The sequence below is a fragment of the Peromyscus leucopus genome, chromosome 11, assembly GCF_004664715.2.
Source record: "Peromyscus leucopus breed LL Stock chromosome 11, UCI_PerLeu_2.1, whole genome shotgun sequence".
NCBI classification, from domain to species: domain Eukaryota; kingdom Metazoa; phylum Chordata; class Mammalia; order Rodentia; family Cricetidae; genus Peromyscus; species Peromyscus leucopus.
The window spans coordinates 2,974,432-2,997,218 of record NC_051072.1 but is presented as its reverse complement, the minus strand read 5'-3'; the positions used below and the strand labels follow the sequence as shown (position 1 = coordinate 2,997,218).

The window sequence follows — 22,787 nt, the reverse complement described above, 5'->3', positions numbered from 1 at the left end:
AGGAAATGGCCAAGATCTTGACAACTCTGCTATTAAGATATATGGAACTCTTTAAACCTACTTAGAGGCCCAAACAGCTTAGCTCTGACTTTACTTGGAAACTCAGTTCAAAACAATGCTGTCAGTCATGTAGCCAACCTAGGGGAAAACTGGGCTCTTGACTGAGTTTGTTGATATAAGAACGTTCTTCTCATGTCAATGGGTTTTTAGATAAAAAGCTGTAGGTTAACAGTGTGAGGGTGGTAGAAGTGATAAGGGAAGTGGAGGGATAGAGAGGCAGTGGGGGCAAGGAGAGAAGTGGAGGTGGTGGTGGTGGTGGTGGTGGTGGTGGTGGTGGTGGTGGTGATGGTGGTGGAGGTGGTGGAGGTAGTGGTGGAGGTGGTGGTGGTGGTGGTGGTAGTGGTGTGGTGGTGGTGGTGGTGATGGTGGTGGTGATGGCTATGGTGGTGTGTGGTGGTGGTAGAGGTGGTGGTGGTGTGGTGGTGGTGGTGGTGGTGGTGGTGGTGGTGGTAGAGTGGTGGTGATGGTGGTGGTGGTGGTGGTTGTTGTGGTAATGAGAGAAGGGGAGGTGATTGTGTTGGTGACTTCATGGCCGTGATAATAGTGGGATGTGACAGTAGTGAGTAGTGGAGGCCGAGGTGTTAGCAAGGGTGGTGATGGCGGAGGTCCAGCCCCCTATGTGGTGTTAAGGGCAGAGGTGAGTGTGTCAGTAATGGTGGAGGTGAAGGGATGAGAGTGGATGTTAACATGCCGGCAAGGGTGGCAATGGTGGAGTGGAGGTGCCGGCAAGGACGAAGGTGGGGCTTTTGGTAATGAGCCTGGTGGTGGTAGTGAGTGCCTCCTGTCAGTGGTGTGAATTAAGTCACCAGCTGAGCCACAATAGCACCCAACATGTCACTCTGGAATAGAAGAGTCGTTTTACCAACTTCCACTCTAGGAACTTTGGGAACTGCCCATCATTCGAGAATTCACTTACAAAGTCAGATTTCTTGGGATCTCCATTTCAAAACTAGCTGTTTTTTTTTTTTCCTGTCATTTAAGATTAAACCCAAGGTGTGGCAGGGTTTGGTGGGAAAAACCTCAAATGTTTCCTCCTTTCTTGGTCCTGAGGGACCAGTGATGCCCTACCATTCCCCATTGAGGAGAGGCTGTCTGCTATGGGAAACGAGGGACCACCTGCCCTCAAAGGCAACATTGGAACACTGTTGGTAGACACGGTTCCTTACCTATACTGACATTCCCGAGCTTGGGTCTCAGAAATCCAGACCCATGTGGGTTTTCACCCCAGGCATCCCACTCTCTCTTCTTCCACATTCCTTCCCTAGCTTCCAGCACGTCTCTGAGAACACCATCTCTCTTTGTGTTACTGAGGGGCCCTGAGAATCCCAAGTCAGCTGTGCGTTCAAGCATGCCAGATGCTGGCAGCTAGTTCTCCAGCTGTGGTTGCCTAGGAACCTCTTTGTGCCGGCTGATCCCTGGTTACACAGCCTAACTTTTAAATTTATCTGGGGACTTCACCTTTCCATCTGAACTTCCCCTTTCATCGGGTGATGCCTGCCGGTTTTTGTCAATGTCTCTCTTATGCCTTTTAAAGCCATCCTAATCCTTTCGGTTAGAAATGGAGTGTTTAGGGAATGGCACACAAAGAAAGAAAGGCACTTCTCTATGAAGAGCATCCTTGAGGCTCTCCACTTCATGTGCCTGTGAACGTAGTTCCCTCTCAACCGGGGTCTCTTTTACACAGGCAAGTGAGCCGAGGACAGAACTTCCAACAGAAGCATCTTCTACTTAAAAACCAATACACTGTGAAAAGAGGCTAAGGTTGTAACAGTACAGATGTTCCTGCCCCCTAAAATACATCAGTCTTTCACCTTGACCTTGAAGTGACATTTTTGTCAGCATGTTTATATAGGGCAGATAGATCGATTTCTAAGATCCATGCCTTCATTCAGTCATTCAGTAATTGTCTCCTGCTCTGTGAAGATCCACTGAGACCCGGCTCTATCCAGAGACATACAAGCAGAAAGGACAAGACATGCTTCTCTGTTTTTATAGGGCCTCTGCTCTAGTAAACAAAGACCAGCAGTAAACAAGATCAGCATCAGAACAAGTTCTCCCACAAGGTGGTGTCACATGATGCTGAGCATGATGAGGGACTAGACAGATGATGAGACAGAGGAATCCCGGTAGAAAGGGTAGCTTTGCATGCCATGCGTAACAAGGAGACATCTCAGCTGATACCTGACCACCAGACTGTACCTGTAAAGGAGGATTTACAGGTATAGTCTTCCTGAGGGCACACAACCTTGACTCACTCAGTAAAGCAAAGAGGAGCACTGTGGTTAAGGCTCCTTAACAAGAGAGACTGGTTAAGAAACATGGTGGAAAGTGGGATTGGGGGCAAAGCATGTGGAGCTTGAATTTTACCAAGCTGAGAGTGTGACATAATCCAATCCATAAAACACAGGGTCCCCCTGGCTGTGGAAGATTGGTCAACAGTGAACACAGGACAGACAGACAGTTGGGCCCACTAGGAAGATTCAGTGACCCAGGAGTAAAAAAGATAAGAGATAGGTGAAATGTAGATCTGGTCAGAGAGGGGAGCAGAGCGGTGTAAAGCTGAAGAAAGGGGCTGGAGAAATTGCTCACTGTGCTGTGCAAGGATGAGGACCTGAGTGTGAACGTGCAAGGAGCTGGGCCTGGCTGGCCGCACCTGTAGCTCCAGCACCGGAGGGCAGAGGCAGGCAGAGTCTAGCCGAGATAGTGAGCTTCCGCCTCGGGGACAAGGTAATGAGGTGGAGAGCAGCGGTGGACAGCCTCCGATGTTCTGCTCTGTCACCCCTGGTACCGTGCATGAGCAAGGGTGCACATACCCACACTTCCATGTGCGTGCAACACACACAGGAGGTAAAGAGGAAGCCGAAAGTGAGCTCTGCTCTCGCTTCCTAAGCACTCTCTCCCAAGGTGTGAATTGCACAGCTACTGTGTTACGTGCCTTTTAGGCAAGTATCGTAGCAGTGAGAGGTATGAAGTTAAACTTTGCTATGCTGTCCTGATTGATTCTAAGAGAGTAGGTGGTATGTAAATTTCATTATCCTCAGATCATGGAAGCCAAGGATATTTTAAAAGTGTGTGTGTGTGTGTGTGTGTGTGTGTGTGTGTGTGTGTGTCTGGCAGTGGTGGTGCATGCCTGTAATCCCAGCACTCAGGAGGCAGAGGCAGGTGGATCTCTGTGAGTTCCAGGCCAGCCTGGTCTGCAAAGCAAGTTCTAGGACAGCCAGAGCTGTTACACAGAGAAACCCTATCTCAAAAAATAAACCCCCGAAAAAAGGGTGTTTTGTGTGTGTGTGTGTGTGTGTGTGTGTGTGTGTGTGTGTGTTCTATTGACCTTGGACAAGTAGCATTCTTCATGTCTTTCTTAAGCCATGACCCCTCAGTATATGTGAGAGGAGTATTGCCCTTCATCTGGGCCTGTGGCATGTACCTCCAAGGTACCTTTGAGGAACTGGACACCTCCCCTGGAAGCAGGATACCTTCCCTCCCCTCACCTAGAGGCAGGTGTGAAGACAATGTGGAGTTGTCTCTGTACCTAACAGGATTCTGAAGCTCCCTGCCCCTTCCACCACCAGATGTGAAAGGGATAGATGTTAAGATGGTGCTGTCTGCATGGCCTTCAGGCCTTGGCGAGTGAACTGTCCGAGAGATGACCAAGTGTTTGTGTGCACTCAAATCAGAGACTGCATTCTTGTCACTCTCTAACTAAAAGCTGAGCTGCTGACGAAGCTCCTGCATGCCTCAGTGCAGGTGACAAGCTTTTATTATCCTTTGGTTTTTGCCAGGAAAGAGGGCAATAAAACTTGCAAGGTGACCATCTGTGAGCCGCACCCTTCCTGACCCTGTCCATGATGCAAACATTACTAGAATAAGCTGACAGGCTATGGGGGTTTGTAGCATGGTTTCTCTTCTTCCCGAATACGTAAAGGGAGACTTGGGGACAAAGAGATCCTTCCACTTGGAATGGTCCATGACACACCAAGCTGTATGAGGCCAAGAACCTGCCTCAGTACCCATCATTCTGTACTTGGAACCTGGCTTTTATTGCTAATGATTCCGTTTTCCTTTTGCTTTTAGCTCAAAACACTGGAGTCTCAACTTTGTATAGGAATTCATATGGTGCGCCCGCCGAAGATATCAAACACAACCAGGTAAAGTGTAAGCCACACGTCTGCATTCCTGTTCCCATCAACTCACGTGGCCTAGAATTCCACAAATTCCAATTCCTAGAATTGGTTTCGCTGGGAGTAAACTGACGCCTGCCTCACGCTCATCAAAACCCAAGCTGCTCTGTGTACTGTCCTCACGTGCAGTATAGCACAGCTGCTCCTGGTGCAGTCCAGTCGCAGGCTTTAAACAGCCTCAGGCTTCAGAACAACTCTCACCCTCACTTCCTACCTGGCAGTAGAAAGTTGGTATCACGCTATGGCGCCATCTTGGTTCGGATGTTCATGGGCTGGACACCTGACCTTCAGAACAGCAGTGCGTAGGGTGTAGGACCTTTAAGAAGTGGAGTCCAGTGGAAGTTCACTGGCAGCCCTGACCCTGAAAATGACGACAGTCGTTCCTGTGAGGCCCAGAGTTAGCTTTCTGGGGAATCCACCCCTCTCTCCTGGGGGAGAGTCCTATCCCCAGGTGGTCTCTCTTATGCACATGAATGTACTACAGCCAGTACCTTGCCATCTGCCGTGATGTTATCACTGGGCAATCCAGTGCTGGCACCATGCCCTTGGACACCCAGAACTATGAGATAAATTGTCCTCTTTCTTTTATAAACCTATCCAGCCTCGAGTGATTCGTGATACAAGTGAGAAACAGATGATGGGCTGGACCTAAAAAGAAAGCCCCAACTAGACAAGTATAAGATGCCAGTGCCTGAAACAGAGGTGTCTGTTGACTGGACAGGGATTGGGTAGTTTCTATTACCCAGCCATCTGTAATTAACACAAAATCTTTGCGTTACACATAATATTTAACAATAACAGAAACACCACTCTAAAAAGAAACCCACACAGAAGACCCTGAATGTAGTCGAAGTCTCTGTTTGCTTGATTTTAGAACTATTTGTTAAAGGATCATTTTGCCCATTTCTCTGGGGAAGAGCAGAACAGAGGCCGGGCCTCCCCGCTATCAGCCCGTTGTCGCCCTCACCCCTGCGGTGGGCAGCAGAGAAAGTTTGGCCCCTTGTTATAATAACCCTCGCTCAGGCTAGCTTCTGTGGGTGCCTTACATGCTTGTCACGCTTCGGAAAAGTCACGTGGAGATAAATAACTAAAAAAAACATGCCCCTGGTTGCAATGGCCAGGTGTAGGAAAGCATAGGAGCGTGTGTGTGTGTGTGTGTGTGTGTGTGTGTGTGTGTGTGTGTGTGTGTGGCTTTAGAATAATGCCAGCACCCAGCAGAGCCGCATCGCCCTCCAGCAGGTGGGCGTGTCCTGTGCAGTCCCATTTCTAGGAAGGAGAAAACACTAAACTGTCCTTGAACTTCAGTTGGATTTCATGTCTGATCAGCCATCCGCAGGAACTGTGATCCTTAGCTGAGGCGTTACCCTCCTACCTTCTGTTCTCCAGTCTGTGCCCACCCACTCCAGAAGACATCTGGCATTGTTGTAACAACCCCCACCACCACCCATGAATGCAATGGCCTAAGAGCCTGCCTGACATATTGCTAATAGCTACCTGCCTACCTGCCCCCCTTCAATTCTGGGCTCTGCTAAAAGCAAAAAAAAAAAGCTGGTGAATAAATAAACTGGGTCAGGAAAGTAGAAAGGAAATCACCAGGGCAGCCTTGACTATTTTCTTGCCAGTGAACCTGCCTACATGTAAAGAAGTGAACAAAGTGTGTTAGAGATATCGACTCCAGTTATGGAAACCAACTCTTTTTTTTTTTTTTCCTTGTAGCAAATATCATGAAATTCTGTAGCTACGTGGAGTAAAGAATTTCAAGCTCTCAGAGATTTGTAGGGATGAAAGGATGTAGTCCTGATTTTGCAACCAAGAGTACAGGATTAGCCTTTAGTTACGCAGGTAGAGAGAGCTCCCCGCAGAATCAGCACATCTCATAGCAGACTTCCTGGCCATGCAATCCCGCTGTACTTGGTAATAAAAATGCACCCTGGTGTAGCCTAGGCATGGTCTTACTACAGTAGCTCCAAAGACTGTTCCCTGCATTTATAGAATAGCCCATAATGTTCTCATAAGCCTATTTTGAAGAGTATTCTGATCATTTATGAAAATTAAAACTAAGATTCGCAAAGCACCAGAGAACAGGCCCTTGACTTGGGCCAAGTATGGTTTCTCAAACCCATAATCCCAGCACTCAAGGTGCCGTGGCCATTAGTTCATAGCCAGCCCAGGCTGTGTAGCACGTTCTAAGCCAAACAGGGCTGTAGAAAGAGAACCTGTCTGTAAACAAAACAGTCACCGAGAAGGGGCAAGCAGCAGCTGACCGTCGAGAGGTGGGTCTCCAGGACAATGCAGAAGTCCTGAGAAGGGGCGTAAGTGCCAGCACCTGATGTGTGGGCCATCGTGACAGGGTAGGGACACAGCCCAGAGCCACACTTCCTGTGCCTCCACAAAAAGGAGCCAGGCTCCGGGGCACAAGTCATGTGACTGCCGAGAACTCTGTGCACATTCTCAGTAAAGTATGTACTTAAAGTCTCCGAGGAGAAACAACCAATAGTGTAAAATAAAGTTGAGGATCCTTGGTTCTTATGCTTAGTGACAGATCACACACATTATTTTCACGCTCCCCAAGTCCCAGTGAAAGTCTGCTCATCAATCCCATGATTATAAATGCGAATATATCTAACTTCATGTGCCTTTCTGGCAGTGGGAGTTTTTTGTTCATAAACTCTCAACAAAAGGGGTTTGTGTTTTATACTTAAACCATGACCTTAAGGGTTTGGTTTGGTTTGGTTTGGTTTAGTTTGGTTTGGTTTGGTTTGGTTTGGTCTGGTTTGGTTTGGCTTGGTTTTGTTGGTGTTCCGAGTCCCAATCTCAGGTAAGCAGACAGGTGTAATTGTCACCAGAGATAAGGACATGATTATCCAGGGACAGGACTTACCTTCAGTCCTCCAGCTGGGAAGAAGCAAGGATTCAAACTGATCCTTCTGTCTCTGTGTCCCATTTCCCGTCTCTTGACTCAGTGGCTTTCAAATCTGGGCATGAGCCCCCCCCCCAGCCCCTGTTTCTCACCCCTCCACTGCGACTACCACCACCCACTGCTATCAAAACATAAACCTGTTGGCCCTCAAACCAGACTCTTTGATTCAATAGATATGGTATTTATCCCAGTTATTCACATCTTGGACAATTTCTTGCTGCTGTGACAACATTGAGACCCAAGAAATGGAAGTCTTTACCACTTGGCCCTCTTCATTAATGCCCTGAATCTTCAGTTTTCCCAAATGAAAAACACTGGAGATCCTGTCATTAGCAGTTAGTTTTTGCTAACTATTCAAAATAAATCCAGTTTGCTAGTCAATCTTGATCTTTTTTTTTTTTTTTTTTTTTTCTGATGCTGTGATGAAATGCTGAAGGCTGGGTGCTACATAAAGGAAATAAGTTTAGCTCCTGGTTGGGGAAGCTGAAGGTACAAGATCAAGAGGCCCCATCTATTCAGTCTCTTGTAAAAATGTCCTGTCTGCACCATGTGGCTGAGAAACAGAAAGGGGATGTGATTGCTGCAGAAGAGGCCAGCAAAGTAGGAATCAGATGAGCAGACAGATAAGTCAACAGACAGATGGAAGACACAGATATAGGTCAATGTGGCATGTGCATACATACACTCCTGTGATACTTTGAGGAATAAAAAAAGAACAATTCATTGAATACTGAAGGCAATGCCTACTGAAATACAGACAGTGGGTTCTAGCAAGTACCCTGTGCATGTTTCCAAGCCTTCTGACTTGGCCCTTCAGTGCTCCGAGCTCAGACTGCAGCACAGTCTCACACAATACACAACTCTTTCTGGAATGGGAAGCCTCTCCCCTCCCCCCCCCATGCAGCCTGCTAGACCTGGCCTTCACGGATGTTGCAGGCTACTTCCAAAATTCCTCTCAGGCCCAGGATCTGGGGGCTAGCAGAGGTTAATGCTCCATGAACATCCAGGCTTTCACAGGTAGATTGAAGTCTCGCTCATTTGCCAGCACTAACTGGAAGTATGAGGCAGCCTGGACAGCCTCTGTAAAGAAGTTCACCACTTCTGTGGAGAACTGATCGATTTCTAGTATAAATCAATTATATATAAAAAATGGAGTTTCTCTTACTTGAGAGGAGAATTATATGTGGGCCATTAAAGGCATTCATTTACACACACCGTGCTAATTACAAATCACTACCTATTAACTAAACCCATTTCTAAAGGAGGCTACCGCACTGAACCTTGGTAAAATGAATAGGGGATTACTGAATCTGCTGCAAAGTAATCAAACGGTATCTTTTCCAGAGTGTTTTGTCATCCATACCAGACATCCTGGCTATCACTGCACATCACTGTGGACATGGGCAATCGGTCCCCCTCATCCCACACCTTAGGGACATCTGCTCACAATGAGGGGTCAGGTACCTGAAAAGGAACCCTAGAGTCAGTCAAACAGAGAGAGATTGGGGGCTGGGGGGCAGTCAACTATTGTATTATCAGCCCAGGAATGTTCCTTATCTTACTCTCACTAAAGCCAAGCAGGGTAACCAATTTTTGACTTTTGACATAAGACTCTTGTGACCTTCGAATGTTTGTAGACCCTACACCAGACAGTAACCCACAGAGGCCAAGTACAAGGAGTACTGAGTTGGGCTGGGACACCAGAGAGCACTGTAGACACCACCTTCTAGTGGACAGCTTCAGAATGCCCCAGAAGTACAGAGGATCAAACCCAAGGCCTGGTGCATGATAGGCAGGTAATCCTCCCGTGAGCTGCCCCTCCGCCTTCTTAGTCTCTAACTTTGAGGCAGAGTCATGCTAAGTGGTCAAGGCTGGCCTTGAACCCCCAAGGCCTCAACTTTGTATCCTTCTGCCCCAGCCTCCCTCATATGTGATATTACAGGTGTAAACCATTGTTCTTGTGACATTCTTTAATTTAATCAGTTTTTAATTGCACCAAGTGTTAGGAAACATTTGATCTTCCAGAGGGTAGACTATTTGGAGTGTGTGTCTGTCTGAGGTCCTGGTTACTTTGGGCAGGTGTGATGGAGTGGACCAACCACAGGGAAGCGACAATTCCATACATAATCTCAGGAATGTATTATAAGCAGGAGATAATGCGGTCATTAGACCTTGCGCATTTCCAGCCTCTCTGATATTGCAGCAAATGTAGAAATGATGAAAACAAACATCCTTTATTCTATAGAGCTGAGTCCACACTTCTTTTTTTTTTTTTTTAAAGATTTATTTATTTATTATGTATACAGTGTTCTGCCTGCATGTATGCCTGCAGGCCAGCAGAGGGCACCAGATCTCATTACAGATGGTTGTGAGCCACCATGTGGTTGCTGGGAATTGAACTCAGGACCTCTGGAAGAGCTGCCAGTGCTCTTAAACTCTGAGCCATCTCTCCAGCCCCTAGTCCACACTTCTTTACTCCGTAGCTCACCCCATAAGAGAGCAGAGCTGCCGTGGGTTCCTCAAAGGGCTACACATAGAGCTCCTGTCTGATCCAAGGTATACACCCAAAAAACCAGAAGGGGGACTCAAATAGACAGAAGCACATCCAGTTATCCAATTATCTCATTTGTTTTTGGATAAACAAAATAAGCTACATCCATTTTTTTTTCATTTATTCTTCAAAAAAAATTCTAACAAATATAACATGTAGAAGGAATAAAAACTTACTGAGGGCAAAAAGCCAAGGCACACAAGTGCAAGTATTGTGTGGTTCCACACATGTGGGGCTCCAAAAGTAAGCAAATTCATAGAGACAGAAATCACCATGGACGTCTCCAAGATCTAGGAGTGGGTAATAGGTTTAATGAGCATGGAACCCGGAACTACCAATCCTTTCTAGCCAGCTCGCCCCAGGGAGCCCCTGTCTCTGCCTCTCTGGTGCAGGAGCCATAGGCAGCCATCACACCTACCAACCTTTATGTGGGTTCTGGGGATCCAAACTCTGGTCTTCAATTTCATGGCAAAAACTTTTATCCATTGATGTATCTCCCTAGTCTCCTGGACCAGTTATCAAACCTCTCCTGGGCGCCTCTTTCCTGGCTAGAACATCAGAAAGATCAAACTTAGTTGTTCTCACACAGGGCTACTAAAAACCAAGTTGCTTTCACAGAAGCAAGTAGCCTAGTGGGCAGCAGAGGCAGGAAGAGTGGAGAGGAGGAGGAAGAGAGAAAAGGATGCCAGATAAGGACTCTTCGGCCCCCAAGAGACATGGGGAGCAAGCAATCACATCCATAGTACCACAGCATGACGTTCATGATGAGCTTTGTGTACTTTATAAAGAACTAGAAGGGGAGAGTTTGAAGATTCCCAGCACAAGGAAGTAGGTGGCCAAGGAGGTTGAAATGCTACTCAACACATTGGATTACCAGCGTCAAATCAGCAAACTGCACCCCCATAGATACAAAATCAAAACATCAAATTGAATGGAAAGAACACAGCCATTGGCAGTGTGTGCAGAAAGCCCGGAGCAGGCTCCAGTCCTTTCCATACAAGGTGCTAGAGCGGCATGGGGGAAGGAGGGTGGGCTAGGGAACGGCTGACCCAGAGTGACACTCTCTCTCCCTGCCAGGTTTCAGCACAGCCTGTCCCCCAGGAGCCCAGCAGGAAAGACTATGAGACCTACCAGCCTTTCAGAACTCGACACGAAATTATGACGAGTCCTTCTTTGAGGACCAGGTCCATCACCGCCCTCCGGCCGGCGAGTACACCATGCACCTGGGCCTCAAGTCCACCGGCAACTATGTCGACTTCTACTCCGCTGCCCGTCCTTACAGTGAACTGAACTACGAAACGAGTCACTACCCGGCCTCGCCCGACTCCTGGGTGTGAGGAGCCAGGACGCGAGGCATTCCGGGAACAGTGCATGTGCATGCATACCACAGGACATTCTGTTTCTTTTCTTTTCTTTTTTCTTTTCTTTTTTCCCCTGCAAATTTAGTTTCTTAAAGCCTGTTCCATAGGAAGGCTGTGATAACCAGAAAGAAATACTCAGAGCTATTTTAGAAAGCTAAATGAATCGAGAGTTAACTGGGAAATCGGTAGGACGCTAAACGCAATCCTAAATGTGACCACATTCAACACCTTTCTAGTTTGAATGATAGAGATTTCAAAGTGCTTTATGGGCCATGTGGTGGCTGGAGGAAGGAGAGAGGGGACGGTCGCGGTGATGGGCGTGGAGGTTATCGCTAAGCACAAGACAGAATAGTTTACACACTATGGGGGACGGCTTCTCACGCTTTGTTACTCTCTCATCCATGTGACTCTAGGCTTCAAGTTGCATTGGGGTTTCTCTGTACAGCAAGACGTCTCTTGCCTTTTGTTAATGCATTGTTGTAAAGTATTTGATGTACATTACAGATTAAAGAAGAAGAGCGCATTGTGTATATTACACCAATGCCGCCGTGATTCCTCATCAATGGTTCTAAATATTGCTTCAATTTCAAACTTTTGGAAGATGTATGGATTTCCAGTTTTCTTTTCTTTTCTTTCTCCCAGTATGTTTTAACAAAAAAGAGAAAAAAAAAACAGGAAAAAAAAAGGAATATTTAGCAGTATTGTTCGTTCTGATATGTGATTTGTTTGTGGCAACTAAACAAGGCATCCAGCAGTTTCTCACAGCTAACACGTCATTCCACACTCCTTGTCAACAAAGTGCTTTTTCACTGCCTAAAATTTTAGATGTAGATATTTGAAATAGATTTTTTTTCATTTATACCAGTTTTCTTTATGATGATACAGTGTTAAAAGACAATAAATTACAATTGATCTGTCATCCATATTTGCTAAGAATGTCTATTTCCATGGACCAACCTTACAAAATACACATTCTTGCTTGTGTGTCTGTGCGTGTGGGTGTGTGTATGTCAGTGTATGTATAACGATGACCTGTGTGGGATTTTGTTTGGATAGAAGCAACTCCATCTGCTGTCCATCTTGTTTGAGCCTTTTGTTTTTCGGTATCGGTGTGCATAACTTTGTTCCTTTTGTGATGTATCTACTATTCTCACCATCTAGTGGCTCAGGATATTAGCCCAGCTGAAGTAAAGTAGGATTTTCACATGTTCACACATTCTTAGAAACCAACTCTTTCTACAGGTCAATCCCTTCCACATTTTATGCCCTCCGAACATGTTAAACCATGGCCAACTCGGTAGTTTCACTTTGGGGCCAATTACTTGAAGTATCCATAGAAGATGTAAACTGCTCGCCTTATTCCCTCTCAAACGTTTTTGTTCATGTGACAGGGAGCAGTAGACAATTACGGGCTAGATGATTAAAACTGAACTTGAAGCTAACGTTAGACTACTGGTTAACAGAGCTAAGAAATAAGGCTAACCATTTCAGAGAACGTGGGCTGTGGGTAAATTAGCTTCGCTCTTTAGATGCAAGTGACTGAGGCCAACAGGTGCCTGGCAAATGTTAACTGTTCTTGGAAAAAAATAAAAAAATAAATAACTAAAGAAATTGGCTGCCATCTTCCTTGAAAACTTGATTCTCCCCCATCACCACCACCTTTTTCTACATAGTTTAATTCAGCTCAGAGTCTAAAAGCAATGGTTTTCTTCAAAGTTAACAATGAACAAAATATACTTTATTCATGCAGCGTTTGGGAAGGGAAAAGTTAATTTCCAGAGTAGAACAGTGGGCCGAAGCTTACATGTGTATTGTCCTATAAATTGCATATTGTGTTGTTTTGTCTATTAAGGACTCTCTGGGTTCCTTCAAAGAAGTGGGTTCTCATCCATGCAGAAAGACAAATATGTAGCACGAGGACAAGGACGCTTTGTGTTTCCTGTGTCACTGGATGAAATAGTCATGTTTATCAAAGCAGAGAATGTAGTATCACTTACCATAGCCTAATAGCTGGTTTAGTCTTTTCAATTTCTTGTTCAGAGCTAAGCAGAGGGAAGTAAACACAAGTGTTGAGGATCTCCTTCTTCCAGAAAGAATTTGTTATTTTCTTTATGATTTTGACTCTCAATGCATGGTTCACATCAGCAATTCTTGGAGACCAAGGATGTCTTTGCTATGTATAGCTCTTTAAGAGAACATCGTATCAAGCTACGATTAATTAATTCATACAGGATCCCCTGGCACCACAGGTAGAGTACAAAAGAACATTTAGAGTGATCAAAATTATTTAAGCCAACCAATTTTTCTTCTTTGAATATGTTCACACAGACATAGATATAAGACAAATGTAGACTGTGAGGGAAAGAAAGATGATCAATAGTGGAAGAAAGAAGGAAGGAAGGAGTGGGTGAATAGATAGACAAGTGGAAGGAAAGGCTTCGCCTGAATTGTAGAGTAGCCCAAAGACCCATGGCTTCCATGGCAAAAGTTGGTCAGCAGTTGAGTCATGATTTGTAACACGGCATGCCCTGGATAAAATATCAGGGTGGAGTAGGAGACTTCTTTGGTTTTCCTTTCATTGTGTTGATGACCAAGACACTCAATCCCAAGTTGCTGCCTCTGTCAATTGGATCCCCCTACTGAGAAGAGAATGGTGCTTTTCAGAGGAACATATGGGAACCTGAACATTTCTATTTCTATTTAATCCTTATAATAAAAAATAAATATACTCAATGTACTTAATAGATAAAATACAGATCTTATTATGAAAACTAGATACCCTTTTTATTTGAGGATGTCATCAGCAGAAACTAGGGAGCACTTGGCATTGTTATGATTAGTCTTAGCCTGTGAACTAAGATATTTCAATCCTGGATCAATTGTAATGTTACCCAGTAGTTTGATCCTTAGTAACAGGCATTGAAATTGAAAGGCAGAGTTTAAACTCAGCAGGAAAGCGAACACCACCACAAAGCTCCGTGTATTTTATGTCCTGTTTCTCTTACCTCAACTCCCCTTTGTGGTGTGGTGCTGTCCCCCTTGTTCCAGGGAATTGTGCCTCCAGAGGTAGAATTTCTGTCTGGAGAAAAATAGGATTGTTCACATGGGCAGAGGGAATGTAACACAGCCACTGTTTTCAGCAATACTCCCACTGACCAACAAGGACACTGGCCAGTACATCTCCACCTGTGACAGAGAGGATGCCATGGGTAGTCCATTAACCCACGGTTAGCATGACCAGCTAATCTTTACCCCTCAACCCACAGCCATGCTGGAACCTCCGTATGACCAATGAGAAACGTAAGCCAAGCTTCCGGGAAGCACACAATGAATATTAGAGATCACTGGTTGTCCAGCCCACCCACACCCAGAAAGATTTTCTGGGGAAACGTATTCCTGTAACTCTGGTCTCCAAAATCCTGTTGTTCTGCTTCTTCCTTGGGATTGTCCGACCTGATCCCATCTGAAAAATCTGAACCTTTCCAGTTCTTGTTTACCCTGAAGTTCCCACAGAAATGAACTAGTACATGAACCCTGGATAAGAGAACTGGACCTTGGGTTGCCAAGGCTTCATTTGGGTCTTAGCAACAAGCTCCTTCCCGTGGTGTACCTCAGGCCAGAATCTCACTGGCAGTGCCTTGAAGAAGGCTCTGTGAACAGAATCTCCACACAGAGTATTCTCCTGTATCCTGTAAAACTAAGTGAAAAAATGTAATGCCCTGGGCCACAGCTGGTCTTACAAAGAGAAGTGAACAAGATCTCTTGCTACATGAATTGCAGTGGAGGACTCCAAGTAGTTGTGGACATGTATGCCCTTCCTTGCATACTCCATTGCCACCTGGGAAACTGATAGAGGGGAAGCACAAGTTCAAGGCTAGCCTGAGCAATTTAGTGAGACCCAGCCTCAAAGGAAATGTGATTGTGTTCAGTTGCAAGCGACTAAACTACTATGCATGAGGTTCTGGGTCCAATGCCCAGTAAAGGGGGGAAATTGTGTGAAATACGATTTATGTAAGTCAGTAGCAATGGCTGCCACTTGATTACCAGAAGCACCTAAAGATCCTTCTGAGATGTGAGCCTGAGTTTCCAAGTGCCCAAAGATATAAAACCTATCCTTAGGACTTAGAAAGAACATTTACAGCAAAAAAAAGACATTTCACTGTATTTAAATACTTGAAATCACCAATGTTGATGATAAATCCAAAGGGAATGTTGCAAGAGGCCATTGGAAACTAGGACTCTGGAATGAGATATCAAGTTAAGTATCATCTCCCTAGAGTGGAGAGCTGAAGAGTTGACATGGGTGGAAAATACATTTTTTGAAAGTATATGGAGAAAAGAGTCCTGGAATGGTGAAAGTCCTGAGGAAATGCCAGAATCCAGCTCCACCAGGTCAAAGTGGAGAGCAGATGTGGAGTCGCCTGCTACACAATCACACAGGAGACTTCTCTGAGGGAGCAAAACTTGATCCTTCTTCCTTTTTTTCTTCTGTCTCTTTATTTTTCTCGTATTCTTTTTATACTACCTAAAACAAAAATCTCTATGCAAGAAGGAAATCACCTCACAAGTTACTTATTTTCCACAAACAAAATCTTTACATAGGAAGAAATCACATTATCGTGACAAGTTACATGTTTTTCCTAGAAGCCCACAAGTAGTTAGATATTATTCTTTGTATTAATTTCCCCACCATAACATCTTCACCCCAAAGCAATGACTCTTTTATTATTGATTAATAAAGGTTTAAGCAAGCCAAGTACATTTCAGCCAGTTCCTTTGTACTGCCAGGCAGCAGTTTGAGGTTTCAGCATAGCAAATTCTTACCCGATTTCTACTCTACAAAACTTTACTCAAGTGGCCTAGCGAACCATCTATTTTTTCTTTTTTCCTTACACACAATAAGGTCATTTAATCTCCTTTCACAACTTTATTTTTTCAAGGTGCATGCTAAAACCTGTGATTAGTTCTGTAAGCTACATGATCAAGAAACTCAGACCTAACCTTGGGTGTAGGGACGTAATTGATTTCTTTGATCATTAGCCTGTTTTTCCACAGGCAGAATTCACGGGTCTATAATGCATGAAACTTCCTTATTTTTATTTTCCCTCCTCAGCAAATCTCATGCTTAACCATCATTGCTCTACAAAAATCATATTCATTATGACCCGCACGTAAATTGCCCAGTGAGGAGTGGGATTTTCCCATGAAATACACACTATGCTCGATACAGTGGGATCCTTTCACCTAGTAATCACACCACGCCAAATGCAGTAGGATCAGGGTAGCAGCAAGCAGGAGAAAAGCACAGCATTCGGGAGACGATGACCACACACACACACACACACACACACACACACACACACACACACACACTGGGGCTTTGCGTCTCCAGGATGCACCCTTCTTAGCCGTGCTATCGGGTGAGCTGTACCCCATAGCTCCATTGCTGACTGCAGCTCCTCCGACATGGCCACCGCCGGGGGACATTGGATACTTCAGGGAGGGAGGCTGAAGGAAAAAAGCAAAGAGCGTCAATGCTACTATCAAAATGGCGGGGGGGAGACTTTCAAAAGGGGGAAGTAGCAAATTCCCCTGACAGGCACACAGCATAGTGAGGCAGAAGATGGCTGAGAAACAACTTTCGTAGGGCGTGTGGGACTTTGGAGCGTGGGTGCAAACGCAGAGAAGGTGAGTGAGGACCACTGGCCAGGGTCATTCCAAAGCATACAAAGAACTGAGAAAGCTTGCAGACCATGGAGTAGAGCTCATGCTCACGCTGATGATCTGAAAGCCCCACCCCACCCCAGTGCATAGTGGTTTAAGCTCTGGCACAGTTTTTAACACTGCTCCCTGTCAGGTGATTCCTTGGAGATCCAGACCCATTTTGAAAAGAGAAATAAGTTCAGTAATATCATATAGCTTTTAGTGATATTACATAGCTGACAAATTTCATAGTCCTAGAATTGAGGCTTTTTACTTTGGGGATGTGATTAGCACTCTGCCAAGCATAGAAGCCATATGGAGAAAACCCAGCATCCATCCTTCACTTAGCACCATGGCTTCTGTATATTGAAGTGGGGAGCAAGTTTAAGTGGAATTCTGTGTTCATTAGCCTCCAGGCTTTCTCAAGGAAGATCATTTACACTTCATTCTGTACCAGAGCGACTGCCATCCTGTTTAATGTTGTCATGGATACCCAGTTCCCCATCCTTCATGCCCGTCTCACCCTATCTTCTCCAGGCTACTTCTCATTTCTCCTATGTGCACAAATAGGATCATCGACTGAGCATCCATGCTGCATTGTCCTTGAGGAAGTTCCTGGCTGGAACATGCCCTCACCATCACCACATCTCCCTTTACTCATGCATTCAGCAGAAAAGCAAGTGTTCATTATAATGGCCACAAAGAATCTTTAGGCTCATAAGTGAGGTCAGACATCCTTCAGATAATCACCCAGTTCAGTAACATAGACCTTCACGCAAACAACATGCAAGTCATGAGCCTTGGTGAAACTGTGTGTAGACTACCTGAGTAGTTTGCCATTAATGAAAGAACTGCTATAATATCATTGACTATATCTTTATTGCTTTACACTTTTTTATTAGTTCTTTGGGAATTTCATACAATGTATTTTGCTCATACCCCCATTACCTACCCACCCAGTTCTGTGTCTTCTTATTTATTAAATTCCTCAAGTTCAACTGTGTTATCGAAATACTCTTGGATGTATTGCCACCCACATGGTCAACCTAACGGGGAGTCACATGCTTAATGAAAATTTGCTCTTTTTCTTCCAGTACCTATTAATTGCCTTACTGATGGCTCCTCAGCTACGTAACACCTTCTAGCACTATGAAAACTAGTCAGTATGAATGAAGTTTCTGGGTTAATACCAACATGATTTATACATATTCTTAGACTCAAGTATGTGATGGCTTCAACAATAGAATTTTACTGTCTATCAGTGCTGAAAGTAACCAATAGTGTTGACAATACCCTGGACTGCCTGAAGGCCTCTGATATCTCACTGGCCAACAACTCCAGAACGTGTAGCCCACCCCTAACACCGGGCTTTTTATTTGTTAGCCTGTATTGTCTAGCAGGGGCATTGTGATCTTGTTATAGGGTAATCCCATTAAAATTATTTTTATATATGTCTATGTTTATACTATTGATATATTCTACAGTTGCAAGTTTTCTCTTTTATAAGAAAATTTTCTCATTCATTTTACACACCAATCAAAGATCTCCCTCTTCCCTCCTTTCACCCTCCCAGCCTCTCCCCCCAATCCACCCCCTACTGCCTCCCACAAGAAGGTAAGGTCTCCCATGGGGAGGCACATCCAGTAGAGGCAAGTCCAAGTCCTTCCCCCTGCCTCAAGGCTGCATGAGGTGTCACTTCATAGGTAGTGAGCTCCACAAAGCCCCCTCATGCACCAGGGATGGATTCTGATCCTACTGCCAGGGGGTCCCCCAAGCAGATCAAGCTACACAATTGTCTAACCATGCAGAGAGCCAAGTCCAGTCCCGTGCAGGCTCCACAGCCATTGATCCAGCTTTCATGAGTTCCCACTAGTTTGGTTTGGTCATCTCTGCATGTTTCCCCATCATGATCCTGATGCATTTGCTCATGGAATCCCTCCTCCCTCTCCAACTGGACTCCTGGAGCTCTGCCTGGTGCCTGGCCCTGGATCTCTGTATCTGCCTCCATCAGTCACTGGAGCTCTATGATGACAGTTAGGGTATTCACCGATCTGATCATTGGGACAAGCCAGTTCAGTTCAGGCACCCTCTTCACTATTCCTAATAGTCCAAGCTAGGGTCATCCTTGGGGATTCCTGGGAACTTCCCTAGCACTGATTTTTTTTTCTCTATCCCCATGATGTCTCCCTCCATCTTATCTCTCTCATTGCTTTCCTACTCCATCCTTGTTCCAGTTCAACCATCCCATTCCCTTATGTTCTCATCCCCCACCCCCTACCCTCCCATTGCCCACCCCTCACACCCAGTTCACTCATGGAGATCTCATCTATTTCCCCTTCCCAGGCAATCCATGCATCCCTCTTTGGGTCTTCCTTGTTAGCTAGCTTCTCTGGAGTTGTGGGTTGTTGTCTGGTTATCCTTTGCTTTACTTCTAGTATCCACTTATGAGTGGGTACATACAATGTTTGTCCTTCAGAGTCTGGGTTACCTCACTCAGGATGATATTTTCTAGTTCTATCCATTTGCCTGCAAATTTCATGATGTCATTGTTTTTCTCTGCTGAGTAGCACTACATTGTGTATATGTACCACATTTTCTTAATCCATTCTTTAGTTGAGATGGCTGAGGGTTAAGAGCACTGGTTGCTCTTCCAGAAGTCATGAGTTCAATTCCCAGCAACCACATGGTAGCTGACAAGTTTTCTTATGACTTTTTCCAAAGGTCTTTATTGTTATTTATCCCTTAAACCAGAAAGAAATTTTTTAAATTCCTAGAATTTCATGAAAATAAAAACACAACATACCAAAATCTATGGGACTCAATGAAGGCAGTCCTAAGAGGAACATTTTTATTTAAAAATATCTATAATTCACATTAGTTTATGTGTGAATATACTTATATGGTTTAAATGAAATTTTCCCAAGTGGGCCAACAATGCTCCCTCCAAGAGCCAAAGACCACCTAACAAAAAAACCAACACTAGGCATGAGAATCCCTCTTTTGAGTTGTTGGTATGTGTTGTCCAAGAGACCCCCAAAGCACTATAGGCCATTGATATTCCCTTGGTCCCCCCCCCATGCCAGAGATGAAAGGTAAGTCCCAGAGACTCCTGAGCTAGAACTGGCCTGAAAGCCTCTTCCATTAGGACTATCTTTCATGGTACCAGAACATGCCATGCAAGCTTCCAAACTAGGGATGAAATCAAGAGTCCACCCAGCTATGATGCCTATGACCCACAACAATGACTAGTATGGCATAATAACCCTAAGCATGCAATAGTGGCATGCCTAATGTATTAGTAAATAACAAATCTCTGATTGGACTTAAGACTAGCTCAGAAGATGAAAATCATGCCTGGTACTGGAAATCAACCTAGGGTGACTGACGTCATTAATCCTAGAGGAGTAGCTTCGCTTTACTAAACCAGTTAATCCCTGACTACATTCTAAATATTATTCTTTATACCCAAGATAAGTATAGCTCTCATCCCTCATCAAGGAGGCTTCTCTTTGCATCAGACAGAGATCAATACAGAAAACTACAACCAATCCAAAATGCAAAGCTGTGGAGCCTATTCCCAGCTGATATATCTGTAATACAGTATCTGCGTGTAAGGCTTGGGGAGCATTGTGGAAGAGGGGACAGAGAGATTGCAGAAGTCGGAAGAACGGGGAGCTTGCTGTGTGATTGTATCTTGTAGAAAGGTCAGAAGGCTATTACCCAGGGAAGACACTCATCATACAGATGGAGGAAAGTGCCGAACCTTCTTGTAGATTTATTTCAACACGGAGGAATCTGAAATCCCTTATTTCTTTTTGTTCCCCCTTTGGTTTTTCGAGACAGGCTTTCTCTGTATAGCTTTGTGCCTTTCCTAGAACTCGCTTTGTAGACCAGGCTAGCCTTGAACTCACAGAGACCCACCTGCCTCTGCCTCCCAAGTGCTGGGATTAAAGGCGAGTGCCACCACCACCAGGCCCCAAATCCCTTATTTCTAACTGGAAAGTTCATGAGGTCTCAATCCTATACAAAGAACTACAGACAACTAAGGCATGCCAAAAGAGGGAGAAATGGTCTTCCCCAGGGAAGACGACACCAATAAGTTATTCAATGACAAATGGGCAGCCCTGAACACATACCTACAAGTAACATTATATAGACTGAGCAAGCTGTATTTGTGTATTTATGATACATACACACATATGTGAATACATATATATGGATGTTCATGAAAAAGAGGACAACTATTTGAAATAGAGCAAGGGGATATATGGGAGGGGTTAGAGAAAGGAAATTATATAATGATATTATAATCTCAAAAATAAAAAATCAAGGTTGAACTTAATGAAATAGAAAAGAAAGAAGGATCAATGAAATAGTGTTTTCAAAAGAGTTAACAAAGTTGGCAAACCTTTAGAAAAATTAACCAAAAGAAAGAGGATCAATATTAATAAAATTATTTAAAGAGGGAGACATTACAACAGACACAGGGGAAATTTAGAGGCTCAAAAGTACACACTTTAAAAAACCTATAACCCACTAAAATAGAAAATCTGAAAGAAGTAGATGAATTTCTAGATATATTTGGCCCACCAAAGCTAAATCAAAATGAATTAAATAATTTAAATAGACCCATAACATCCAATGATATAGGAGTAATAGTTTAAAATATCTATGTCATTAACTATTTAAGTATAATTTATTCGATTGTAAGTGAGGATTAAGAAATCACGCAGGGCCGGGTGTTGGTGGCGCACGCCTTTAATCCCAGCACTCGGGAGGCAGAGGCAGGCAGATCTCTGTGAGTTCGAGGCCAGCCTGGGCTACCAAGTGAGCTCCAGGAAAGGCGCAAAGTTACACAGAGAAACCCTGTCTCGAAAAACCAAAAAGAAAAAAGAAAAAAAAAAAAAAAAAAGAAATCACGCACATATAATCTAAACTAGACGCATTTTGATTACTCCCCGCTGTGCACCAGTTGCTCCAAACATTGTTCAAGAATTTGCAATCTGTGCGCTGGAGAAGGATGAAGAAGCTTGCTGTACAAGCATGACAACTCACGTTCAGATCTAAGTACCTACCTAAAAAGCCAGGCGTTTATAACCCCAGTGCTGGGGAGTGAGGCAGAGACAGGAAGATTACTTGGTCTTGCTAGCTACAAGCCTAGCTCTAGATTCAGTGAGACACCTTTTATCAAAAGAACAAAGCAGAGAAAGTCAGTGGAGGACACCCAACATTCTCCTCTGGCCTCCACACCTATGTGTGTGTACAGGCACACACACCTGCATGCACTCATACGCAAAACACACACACGCATCAATAAATATTTGTAATTACATTATTAGTTATTATTGTGAAAGTATATAATAAACATTATAATGAGAATACACATTGGCATACACAGAGACGCAAGAGAAGACAATGATTTTTGTTGGTGAAGGAAAGAGGGTTATTATCATTGTTCTGAGCTAGTTGTCCTATGTTGCAAGCATCAAAACCAGGGTGGCATCAGACCAAAGCTGAACAGGCAGTGCTGGACATATGTCCTCTTGGAAGTGTATCCTGGGTATGGCTGAGTGTTCCTGGTGCAAGTTATGACTTTGACAGAACCCTTTGTGCCAGAGTTGTTCTCCTTAGTCTCTCTCTCTCTCTCTCTCTCTCTCTCTCTCCTCTCTCTCTCTCTCTCTCTCTCTCTCTCTCTCTCTCTCTCTCACACACACCACACACACACACACACACACACACACACGTGCACACCTCTTTCTTTTTTTCTTTATTTTATTCTGGTTTAACACGAGTGAATCCATCTTAATTATAATAGTCCTCACAAAGCAAGGCCATTAACCTCAATAGCCAAAGCAAATTTGGTGTATAGACAGACCTTTCCTCTTTTGCAAGTCAATTGTATAACACTGAAAGTAAGGGAATGCTCTGGAAAGAACAATAAATAACTGGCATCTTGGTATCTGGGAAACCTGTAGGATCTTGAGACTCTTCCTCCAGGACCTCAATCCGCAACC

The 22,787-nt window shown here is 44.4% G+C and overlaps 1 protein-coding gene across 1 annotated transcript in view; it reads left to right on the top strand.

Moving 5' to 3' along the window:
- The window catches only part of Ctnnd2 (catenin delta 2), an 874,755-nt gene extending 862,212 nt beyond the window's left edge, over positions 1-12,543 (top strand). Inside the window, 3 exon segments of the mRNA XM_028882044.2 lie at positions 4,132-4,205; positions 10,787-10,847; positions 10,850-12,543. Of these exon segments, the coding sequence (XP_028737877.1) occupies positions 4,132-4,205; positions 10,787-10,847; positions 10,850-11,046 (332 nt within the window). The 3' untranslated portion in view covers positions 11,047-12,543.
- The last annotated feature ends 10,244 nt before the right edge of the window (positions 12,544-22,787 follow it).